At 44.6% G+C, this 12,090-nt stretch overlaps 1 protein-coding gene across 5 annotated transcripts in view; it reads right to left on the bottom strand.

Annotated features, from left to right (window-relative positions):
• Positions 1–3,112: 3,112 nt before the first annotated feature.
• Positions 3,113–12,090, bottom strand: part of LOC147616555 (protein SPA1-RELATED 4-like) — a 42,353-nt gene continuing 33,375 nt past the window's right edge. For all 5 annotated transcript variants that reach the window (XM_086777622.1, XM_086777623.1, XM_086777627.1 and 2 more), the window contains 4 exons: positions 4,426–4,572; positions 4,007–4,324; positions 3,865–3,924; positions 3,113–3,782 (listed from right to left, as the gene is read on the bottom strand). In XM_086777622.1, coding sequence (XP_086633748.1) covers positions 3,591–3,782; positions 3,865–3,924; positions 4,007–4,324; positions 4,426–4,572 — 717 coding nt within the window. In that variant the 3' untranslated portion in view covers positions 3,113–3,590. The remainder of the gene's footprint in view (positions 3,783–3,864; positions 3,925–4,006; positions 4,325–4,425; positions 4,573–12,090) is intronic.

Below are 12,090 nucleotides of genomic sequence, written 5' to 3'. Positions count from 1 at the left end.
ATAGGTTTCTCATGGAGATGGCGAGATGTATGGTAATAGCACAGAAGGCTATGAGACTTGCTATGTCCCATGGGCAATGGTCACACTCATGCATAAAATTGTTGGTCTAGGTCTTACCACAACAAACACTTCATGCTTGTAGTATAATTTAGGAAGCATATTACACACCAAACCATATCTCTTCATTGGCAAATAAGTGTAGATGCATGACCTTGAGGTTGCCCTTGGATGGCCCAGCCACTGTTGGCCTATTGAGTTAAGCGGATTTTCTGCCAACTCATCCATGTCCATGTCCTTGACTAGAACTCTTGCCAGTGCTGGTTGGGCTCCCTTAATCACTTAGGCTTTGTATGATGCATCCTCTATCTCTTGGTTTAGATGGACGACTTCTATAACCCTATCTTAAAGATTGTCTACTAGGTGTGACGGCAACACTCATTAACAAAGATTTAGTGTCTAGACCTATAGAGATGGTCATGAAGCCTCTTGCTCTTGAGAATGATTATAAATCAATCGATGCGTAATAAATCATCTAGTCTTTCAAGGGGAGTGCATCTCATATTAAGATACTTGGTACTAGCAATTGCTTGAGGTTATATATGTATGCAGTGGGGCTCTATCTGGCTCCACTTGGTGAGAGTCCCACAATGTAGGTGTATCTCAAGACCTCATAGCTAGCCTTGTCAAGTGGGTTTAGCGTTATAAATCACTTGCGTGCTTTTCCTTCAAGGCAAATCGCGAATGAACAGATCTTGGTGGGATCATCAATCCTTCCAACTTGATTGGATTTCTCGAAATACAGATCTTGGTGGGATCATCAATCCTTCCAACTTGATTGGATTTCTCGAAATACTGAGTGGAATCTCCAGTTCCATCAAATTTGGCCATCATCCTTGAAACGTGGGGCTTGGTTTTGTCCAAATCTAAGCCTGTTGTTGTTGTAAGTTCTATGTTCTCATGACAACCAGTTAAGGTCGTCTCCAGCTTTGGTTATAAGATACTTGATTACTACTACGATAGTTTTCCCATTGTAGAATTTTTGTGGGACAATTGGCACCCCTTCATCTTGCCCCTTCTTCCTCTTCATCTCCCCTCCTCTTTCTCTCCACCTGTTCTCCACTCCTGCACTGGGTAGCGGTGAGTTGGGGTTAGGCGGTGGCGCTGCTTCTCACAGGCGGGGGCGACGGGAATGGCTACTTAGGCGTGGTTTTAAGGGCGGCTCTGAGTAGGCTACTATGGTGGCAGTTGTCAGGCATTATCGTCGGCAGGGCTTATACATGCGGATGCAGGCGTTGTGCGCCTTGCTATGGCGTCAAGAGCACAGCTTGGCGCCCCATCGCCTGCCCTAGCTCCGCCCCAACGCCGCACCATACACACCATCGCACCCGCACCATTAGTGCGAACAAATCAAATTTTTAAATAAAAAATTAAACTTCAAATTTTTTTCCCACAACCTTCAACCCCAAAACTATGCCTTCAAAAACCCTTTAATATCTAACTTTAAACAAACAAGATAAATTTTAAAAGCCATTATTATTTATTATCATGGAATGAAGTGTATATTTACAAGATCAAGGCTGCATAAAAAAAGCTAGGTAGCCAAATGCAAAAAAGGAAAGAGATATTTAATCTCTTCTAAAAAAAAAACCTTCTGTGATTTTAAAAAAAACTTGTTACATACAAAACTCAATTTTTTGTAAGATAATATACTCATGAGTAACAAAGCAAGTATAAAAAGCAACAACCAAAGCTTTCTTACTATTTAGGTACATAGATTACATCACACTAAATTCTCTAATTGCCTTATTGCTACCAATTTAGTCATACTAGTACTATTGATAAGGTGTGGCCATGATACCTGGGTAATTGGGCAATGCCACGTGGACACCCTAGGTAGCCTCTATATTTAAGACTTAGAATCATAAATTTCTACATATTATATATATAATACAAAAACCTTTAACCCCTTTCAACACCAGATTTAAGAAACGTTTATTTTTTTCTTGCCGATCAATAAATTTCACACCCTTAAAATTTGCAATTGTAAAAAACTCTTTTTATTTTTCAAGGTCAAACTTTCAAAATTTGCCACTCACCCAACACTAAACCTCGGTTTTTCGTGAACACTTACGTGAATGTACATATTTTTGTACTAATAAAAGGATCTCTTTCTTGTGTGTGTGTGCATGCATGCACATAAGAGAGTTATTTATACTAATAAAAGGATCTCTTTCTTGTGTGTGTGTGTGTGTCTGCACGCATGTGCACGCTTATAAGAGAGTTATTTGTCCACTATCTTATGGAATACTATCCTAAGAAAGTTGCTATACTGGCTCTAGAGCACACATCCCTACCTCAAAAGATAGGAAGTAAAAAAAAATGAAATATGGTGAAAAGACAACATACATTCATCAGCTCTCAAAAAAAAATGCTTGTTTCATCCTCCTTATAGCATTAAGATGTAAATAGTTGAAATGTGATGAGTTGAGCTTCCAAGTCATGTACACTACTTCTAAGAATATATATACTCCTAGTGGCTCCATCTATATATTTCTCCCACCAATCCATCAATCTTCGCAAGGTTCATTTAATAGCATAAAGGTCTAAGACTGCTACTAGATCTTAGGATAACCTTTGAAAGAAAACTCATCAAAACTAGGACCTAGACCTTTGGATCTAGGACCCCTCCTAGACCTTGGGATAACCCTTAAAAGGAAATTCATCAAAACTAGGCCTTGAGATAACCCTTAAAAGAAAATTCATCAAAACTAGGACCCCTCCTAGACCGTGGGATAACCCTTCAAAGCAAACTTGTCAAAACTAAATTTGAACTCGAGATCTGCATGGTTTTTAGTTACACAACAAATCACAATACTGCATGTCGATCCTTGACGTTGAAAGGGATGCAATTAGTAGATCATTTGCTTTCTTCACCCCACAAAGTATTGCCATTCAATGCATTTTTCTAAATCACAATTAATCTGTGTGTGTGTGTGAGAGAGAGAGAGAGAGAGGGGGGGGGGGGGGGGGGGGGGGGGGGGAGGTCTCCCTTGCAAATTATCATGGCTAGATGACATGAAAGATCTGATTAAGAAACAGCTCAAGCTTACGCTTTTGTAAGAATGCTTTGTAGCTTTAACATAACATACAAATACATGTTGTTAGAACTTGAACATTCTCTAAAGGCGGGCCTCAATTGGAAGGCTACAGTACTTTTTAAAAAGGGGTATTCACCCTTCACATAAAAGTCAGTCATCCTTCAAAGGGAGGACCAGTTTTTCAGGAATTTATGGCCTTCCCTTGACTATATTTCCTGCACCTGTTATATGTCATGAACTGCCAAACGAAAAAATTGATACACCATCTCCTTGAAAGAACATTGCTTAGCCATTGCTTGGTATACTTGTAGCTATAAAGTCTCTTCAGTATGTTACATTGAGCCGAGCCAGTTAACCATTTGCATGGCCTTTCACAGTAGAAGGCAGGTTCAGGCAAGCACGAACTTGATTACTGACACAAAGGTTGAATTAATGGCTACATTGCAGAAAAAGCTTTTCCAGAAGCACAAGGGCACCATGTGCACAGAATCCTTAGACCATTTCCAGCACCTTGATATTGCCCATAGAATTTGCTGCTATCAGTGTTTGTGACTTGCCTCGCCAGCAGACACTAGAAACAAACTGCCCAGTATCATCTTCCAACTCCAGACCCGAAATTGGATCCACGGATCCAAACTTGTGGAATGCCATTGGCATAGGCAAGGACTTGTGATAGGCAAAGACCTGATAAGCATCCCCACATTAGAAACTCAATAGTGCAGAGAATCAAAAAGCTGTAGAATGGTTATCTTTGAGACAAGCTTACTGAATTGGTTTCTGAACCACACGCGATGTATCCATCCATGACAGCAAGCCCCACGAAGTTCTGCAGAATAAAACCTTTATGTAAAAACTGAGATTGCCGCACAAAGCAGACTAATTTTTATGTTCTCACAAGAACTACTAACCTTCTCATTAGTATGACCCGTGTAAGACTGTAGGGAAGTCCGGGAAATCCCTCCAGCTGAGCTTGTTTGTGAAAGGTCCCAAAGCTTTAGTGTGTTATCCGTGGAAGCCGACACAAGCGTATTGGCATTCAAAAACTTCACATAGCTCACTGCTTTCTTATGACTAGCCAGAATACACCATGGGAGTCGTGTACTCCGTAGATCATAGCAGTAGATATTGTAGTCTGCTGAGCCAAAAGCTATCAAATGTGCGGATTCCCTTGGAAATTGTATACAACAGACATTGGCATTCACCTTTATAGTCCCGATGCTGCCCTCCTTCAAACACCAACAATTCCAAATCATCATTACTGGGCTACATAGATTGGCATGCTTACATTGAAAATTTGTACAAATATAAGGCGATTGTGAGGTTGCACCTGGTTTATACTCCATATCTTGACACATCCATCATCACTACCACTTGCCAGCTTTGTGGGATCCGCTTGCGAAAAATCAACCGACCATGCACGCTTCTCATGCTCCTCATACTGCATCAAAGACTGGCCGGTGCTAGCGTCCCAAAGCTGCAAGCCAATTACAGAAAAGTTTTTGTGTTCTACCTTTATTTTACACAAAGGTACCATAGATAAAAGGAACTCAAGACAACATAAATTGATTTTGAAGCTTATAATTGCATGAACGGTAATTAGTTGCTGAAGATGACACTGACTGGAGATACTGTAGAGACCCTGACATCTCACGAATTTTTTTATGGATGTATTATAGCCTTTCCAATACACACGATCAGGAGCAGTCATATATAGACCAAACAGACAGAACCTTTGGCAGCTCTACAACCATTGCATAAAGTCAACCTGACATGCTCTCATCTAGAATGAATCTATACAAAAACCACTTTCTCATGCTGACTGAAGAGGGGTTTATCAGAATGCCAAGATACTAAGGAGTTTACTACAGGTTTATCAAAATGCCAAGATACTTAGGAATTTATTATGGGTTGAGATACTTGAGTTTACTTCTCACGTGCATTGTGGGTTTCTATCATGTGTTTCATCATGAAGGTTGCAAACTTGCTTGTACACAGGCAGAGATGTAGAGCAGTTGTGCCCAGTGGCACCCCATCACGCACCTGGGCATAGCTTCCAAAATCCTCCCCAAAGTGACTCCAGCCTCACCCTACTGATCTTATCCATGGTACACAGCCAAGTTTCTTCGGGGATAGAGGCATCCTGGATAACATCTTCACTTTTTGAGAGGGACCGGCCTTTGCACGATTGAGCTGGGAGGATACAACAATAATCACTTCTTGACTTTGAGAAAGCCTACAACAGGGTGGACTGGGCTTTCTTGGAGGGTACCATCATGTGCCAGAGCAACTCAGAACAAAGCTAGATGGCATTTGGGGGCTACAACAATGAGAGCAAGGGATACCGTCTCTATAATCTAGTGACACGCTGGATTTTTGTCAACAGAGATGTGGTATTTGCTGAAAATTCACTTCAGTCCATACTCAATTTGTATAAAAGTCATGATATAGGCTCACAGGACATGTTTGATGGGCTTTTACCCATATAGCCATTAGTGGAGATTCAGTTCAGCCAGCCCCTATTCAAGATATGCCTCACGTTGAACAAGATGTAAGACATATGGAACAACAAGCAAATCAGACCCCTTCTATGGAAGAGGTTGAAGATGTTGTCAGGGAAGAGCAAACAGCCATACAAGGAGCCAAATCTGTGCCTAGATGGTTGTTGAAAACCTTGCAAGCTAGTAAAATTTCAGCTCCATTGACACGAAGAACAAGGGCTAGTTCCAACCATGCATTGAATGTGCAGCATGGGGAGTCTGCATTTGCCATGGAGGGTCTCTTTGATTCAAAAGAGCCTTCTACTTATGAAGAAGCACAGGAGAATGAGCATTGGGTGCAAGCCAGGTAAGTCGTGATTTCTTCTATCATGAAGAATAATACATGGGTTCTTGTGGACTTGCCAGAGGGCAAGAATGTCATTGGAACAAAGTGGGTGTTTAAAGTCAAAAGAAAGTATGATGGTGCCATTGACAGGTACAAGGCAAGACTTGTGGCTAAGGGCTATTCTTAGAAAAAGGAAATAGATTATGAGGAGACTTTTGCTCCTACTTCAGGATAACTACGATCCGTTCAGTGATTACATTGGCCGGACATAAAGGATGGAAAGTCCATCAGTTGGAAATCAATACTGCATTCTTGAATGGGGATTTGCAAGAAGAAATATATGTAAACCAGCCCATTCGTTTTGAAGTTCTTGGCAAGGAACATAAAGTATGCAGGTTACACACAGCATTATATGTTTGAACCAAGCTCCAAGAGCTTGGTATGATAAAATACATGCTCATTTGACCAGGGTTATGTGAACAGTCCAGTTGAAAGCACCTCTTGTATGTGAAGAAAACTGGTGCCAATATTCTCACAGTCATATCTTGTATCTAGATGACATGCTCATAACACGGCCTTGTGAAGAAGAAATTTCAGATTTCAAGGCTGACTTGAAAGCTAAATTTGATATGTCAGATTTGGGGCCTTTACATTACTATCTTTGCATTCAGTTTATGCATAGAGATGATGGCATTGTCATGCAGCAAACTAAGTACATAAAGAGTTTGCTAAAAAGATTTCACATGGAAGAGTGCAAGCCGCTTTCTACTCCAGTAGAACCAGGTTTATGGCTCAGCATGCACGACATTGGTGAACCTTTTGAAGCTAGCATTTACAGCCAGGTAGTGGGATGCCTCACTTAATTGTGTAACACGAGGCCTGACATAGCTTTTGGGGTGTCTTTGTTGAGCAAATTCATGCACAGCCCAGGCATAAAGAATTGGCAAGCAGTGAAATGCATTTTCCGCTATCTACACGGTACCTTGGATCTTGGTTTGTTCTATCCCGGGGGGATAGCTTGCAGCTTTATGCATACAATGATTCAGAATGGGAGGGTGATTACGATACCAGGCAATCCACCAGTGCGAATTGTTTTTTTTCTTGGCAGTTCATGCATATCTTGGTTGAGTAAAAGAAACCCACTATTGCCACATCTACTTGCGAGGCTGAGTACAACAATGGGTAGATTGTGTATGGCTGAGGAGATTATTGGCTGATCTTTGTGAGTGTCAACAAACACCCACAACTATTCTCATTGATAGCCAAAGTGTAAGCCCAACGGAGCGTGCAGGAGAGATGCAACCACGTGTACGAGAGATAAAGATAGAGAGAGAGATGGGAATAGGGGGTTTCACACAGTACACGCTGAGCGGGGAACAATTCTCGCCCCCTCTTTAGGAATTTATTTCACGACAAATCCATGGGCTTTTCCAAGCCAAGACCAATACACAAATGAATCCAATATCAAACAAAAGTGTCGATGTCGAGATCGGGCCGAGTCAATGTCCAGGAACAAGATAATTGATGCCAAGCTCACCACGAGGATGACCCACAAAAGACTTACACCAGGCTAGTACCAAAATCCCTTGTTTGATGTTCCCAAATATCCACAAGGTAGTCCCCTTCTTCCAAAGAAAGTGACGGTGGTGGAACTCCTGTTGACGAGCGTTGATACCATCTCTTTAGAAGGTAGCAAACAATATACAAAATCTGTATACTGAACAAGAGGCGATACAACCGTACTCAGGAAGGAGGCGATGCTCATACAATGGCGTCAAAGCGGCTGTTAGAGTGCTTGCAGTACTACAGGCAGAAGCAGCGTGGTTGCTTGCAGACTCGGCAGCAGGCGGCGTCTGATGGCACAGGCATACAAGCAATCCCCAGAGATGATACGAGTGCTACAGGCTGTGCACAGGGCAGCAACAGGCGAGGAGGCGCAGCCAAGCAGTAGGCGGTGCAGCTGCAGGCAGAGACGGCGCTGCTGGACAGAGCGTTGCAGGCGATGCTTCTGGTAGAGGCGGAGATGGTGCTGGTGATGGCACTGCAACAGAGAAAGGCAGCGCTGCTGGGCAAAGTGCTAGCGCAACAGATAAAGGCAGCAGCAACTGGCAGGTGGCAACGGCAGACTTCACAAAGTAAAGGCGCAGGGCGACGGAGCAGCAACTGATGGGGGCGCTGCAGGGGCGGAGCAGCGATTGGTGTTGGTGCTGCAAGGGTGGTTGCCGCCGGTGGAGGTGGAGAAAATAGGTGGCGTGAGGAAAGGTAGAGAGTGGAGATGATGTAGGCGATGATCCTTCACGAATTCTCCCTCAAGTTTCTCCACGAGTCTTCTATGTCTCACCAAGAGGATACATGTTTCTTATATACTTGATGGGGATCCATGCTTTTGCCACACTTTGCTTTTGTTTTAATTTTCTTGCTTTTGCATTGCCTCCTTGCTTTTGTTTTAATAATAGTCAAAAGTTCTTGATTTATGCTTTTAGAATCTTCAGGGCCTTGCTTTTTGGCCCTAAAGCAGCTTTTTGAAAAAGCGGCTTTTAGCTTTTTGATCTAGTTCGATGTCCTCTTTCCAACAATGCCCTCAACTTTTTGGTCAACAAAGTTTGACTTTTGCTTTTTCTTGCTTTTTGACCAAGACGGGTGCTTTTCCCAATTCCAACTTTAGGAACCCTGTTTCCATGTGTCCATCATCTTGTCCATGTGTCTGGTTATTTGGTTTTTCATGTGAAAAGAGCATGGAGGACCAAATAGTTACACAAAGTGCTATGGCCGTGGCATGAAATACAGGCATCCTGTCCATGTGTCTGGGCATGAGTTCTATCATGTGAAAAGAGCATGGAGGACCAAATAGTTACACAAAGTGCTATGGCCGTGGCATGAAATCTCGTATTTCATGCACATACCAAGCACATTGAGATCCATTATCATTATGTGAGAGAGAGATTACATGCAAGGGAGATCAATTTATCTTACTGCCCTACACAAGATAATGTTGCAGATCTATTTACGCACACTTTGCTTGAGAGAAGTTTGAAGCTTTTCAAAAAGCTTTAGGCTTCCTCTCATACAGAGAGTAATCTGCTACCTTATACAGGTTCACACTTACACTACAGGAGAGATTTTATGGTAGTGCTACGTGTGAACAAGACCTAACCAAGGGCACTTTATAATCTGCTACCTTATACAAGTTCACACTTACACTAAAGGGTGATTTGAAGGCAAACGCGTACTTATGGTAGTGCTACGTGTGAACAAGACCTGACCAAGGGCACTTTTTCCCATATGGTTTTGCCCCTTGGATATCCAATGTGAAAGGACACTATCTATTGCTTTGTACTTTCATATTATTATGATGGATGGATATGTGGATGGTTCACTCCAACTCCACTGATTCTCACTCTCAACTTTTGTGTACTCTGTCTATCTCGATCTGTGTGGCTGTGAGCTGGAGCCCTAACACTCTCTCTCTTTGTTGCTGTGGATGTCCAGCAACATCTGCATAGCCTCTCCAGAGACAGTTCCACATGCCATATCGCTTTTGTGCCTCCGTGATGCTCCTATTTTGCATAGAGTTGAGTACTCTAGCCTCCCTTGGCAATGCTTCATTTTCCATCAGAGGGGATATCTTGCTAGAGCTTGTCCCTATAGTCAGTCCAAGAGAACGCACCCCCCCCCCCCCTTTTTCTTTTCCCAGCTCATCTCCTCATCGGGGAGGGGGGATCTTGGCCCCCAAGATTCAAAGCACCAGATCTCGGCCCCCTAAGGACCCCAATGCAAGAGAGTGGCAGGCCGCCAATTTGAGGCGGAACCACTGTCGTACCTCCACAACACGGTGGTGCCGTTTGGCACGCCAGGCTGGGAGACCTCAGGGGGATACAGTTTTGTCAGACAACCGTTATGAGAAATTATCACAACAGCCCCTCGACAACGATCCCCCCCCCCCCCCCCCCCGGGCCCAAAAAAACGGTCCCATCAAGGAATCTAGCACCCGCTTCCCCTTTTTGGAGACTGTTACCTCGCTGTGATCCCTCTTCAGGTTTCCACGTTCTCATGAGGCGCTCTGACCCTTCAGAGTCCCAGGCAGGCCCGGCCTCACAACCTCGGCCCCCCTCCCTCCCTTCTTTCTCCGAGCTCCCTCCTCAGCCTTCGTCCCCCCCCCCCCCCCCCCCCCGCAAATATATATATATAGGTCTCACCAGAGCATACCTACGGGCTGCACCTAACCCGGAGAGGAGGCAGCAACCTAGTTTGGTTCGCCCCTTGATCCATCGTTTCTCTCAACCTGTAGGAGTGATGACCACCATTGCCTCCCCGGTGTGTGTTGTCCCTCCAAAGTCACCTGGTGCTGCACACCCCCCCCCGGGCCGCGCGCGGGCGAATTCTGGGGCAACCAATAGATTACAACTTTCTTTGATGCCTCCCCGTCTAGGGAGCGGGTATCTTCGAGGAGACAGTGACCCCCTTCCGTATCTGTGTATCACTCCATGCCCTCCACCCCAAAGAGTGGTGTGATGATCTTCTCCTTCCCTCTTAGTGTAGCGTCGGAGACAGAATGGAGCACAGAGTGTGTCTGCAGCCATTCAGGGGCAGGTAATAAAGCTTTCACACCCTCTTCATGATTTGCATATCACCAATGTGCTCACTTACTTCTAGCCATTGGCACGGATGGAGGTGGGTAGCTCTAGCTGCAAGGACTCGGGAGGGAAGATGGTGTCCTCCAATCTGGAGGTGCTTCTCCTTGTATTTCGTCACAATTTTTTGGTGGCAGTACCTCTTCCTCCCTCCTACAGATACCTTCATTGTGACACATGGAGCTCAGAGTATGCATATTCCAAGACCCCGATAGAGTGGCTCCACATGGAGGGCAAGATTCGTGCCCACCTGGCGAGGCTTCGCCCCAGGATAGATAGTGATTACTCTCCATCCAAACCCACGCCCAAGACACTTCAAGTGGAGGGCAGTTCTCACAGTTCCGCCTCCCACTGCTCTTACTTATGCAGGCTATCTCATGGAACATTCCGGGCTTGGGAGGACCACAGTGTTTAAAGAGGCGTGGGATCCTGAGAGAGGAGTTTCATAGAGTTGTAGTTGGCGGACCCAACAACATTCTCTTCCTCCAAGAGCATCATCTATTTGAGAAGATCTTCACAACAGGAATCACACCTTTTGGTCCCATGCTTTTGGCCCCTCTGGGACCCTATGCATTTTTGTCAACAAGCAATTGTTACCCACAATGATCAATTCAGACACCATTGTCTTTAGGAGAGCTCAGTGGGTGATTATCAAGATTGGAGAGAACAGAGTGAGCTTCCTAAACCTCTATGCACCAAACACCACAGCAACCAGAGCCACTTTCTGGAGCACCGTTTGTGACTCCCACCCGAAGGCCGATTTATGGTGCATGGGTGGTGATTTCAACATGTTAGAGATGACGGAGGACAAACTCGGAGGTGGTATGGTCATAGTTTCAAGCACGGAGTACTCGGCTTTGGAGGAGCTGATTCTAACTTTTGAGGGGACAGGATCCTTGGCATCTATTGGAGTTTGGTCGGAGCCCCAGGAGCCTGTGCTTCTTGCAATCCGACAAGAGGAGTACAGGCCCCAACCTTTCCAAATTAGACCGATTTTAGGTGGATGATAGGGCTTGTGGACGAGGTGGCATGGTTGGCATTCTGGCAGGCACTACTTTCTCCGATCATACACTCGTCATTCTATCCCTGGAGGACCCATGGAGGCAGGATGAATATTTGAGCAGCACCCGGATCCCAAACTGCCTAATTCAGGATTTCGAGATTTGCAGCAGGATTGAGGAGATTTGGGAGAGTTAGGATTTCCACCTAGTTCAACCGCAAGAGCTTTGGACGTAGGCCTTGGAGAGATCAGGAGTCAGGAGGCCGCACTAAGTAAACTAGCTGGCTTCAGAGAGCAAGAAAGGAGTATCCGTTGGAGCCTTGCCTCGTAGCGGTTTTCAGACAGTACGCCGGATAGCCCGAGGATTGATGCCTAGTTGGCTGTAGTCCATAATAAGCTTAGCTCTATTGAGTAGTGGAGGGTGGAGTACAAATACCATGCTAGAGTGTCCTTTTGGACCCAGATGGAGGATAGGGTCGCCAAAGATTTTTTTGAGATTTCACACCCACAAAGGCAGAGGAATGGTATCCGCAGGTTG

The sequence above is a fragment of the Cibotium barometz genome, chromosome 38, assembly GCF_041138505.1.
Source record: "Cibotium barometz isolate CiBa-2024 chromosome 38, ASM4113850v1, whole genome shotgun sequence".
Classification (NCBI taxonomy): Eukaryota; Viridiplantae; Streptophyta; class Polypodiopsida; order Cyatheales; family Cibotiaceae; genus Cibotium; species Cibotium barometz.
The sequence above is the reverse complement of the archived record's forward strand: the minus strand, read 5'-3'. Positions and strand labels throughout refer to the sequence as shown.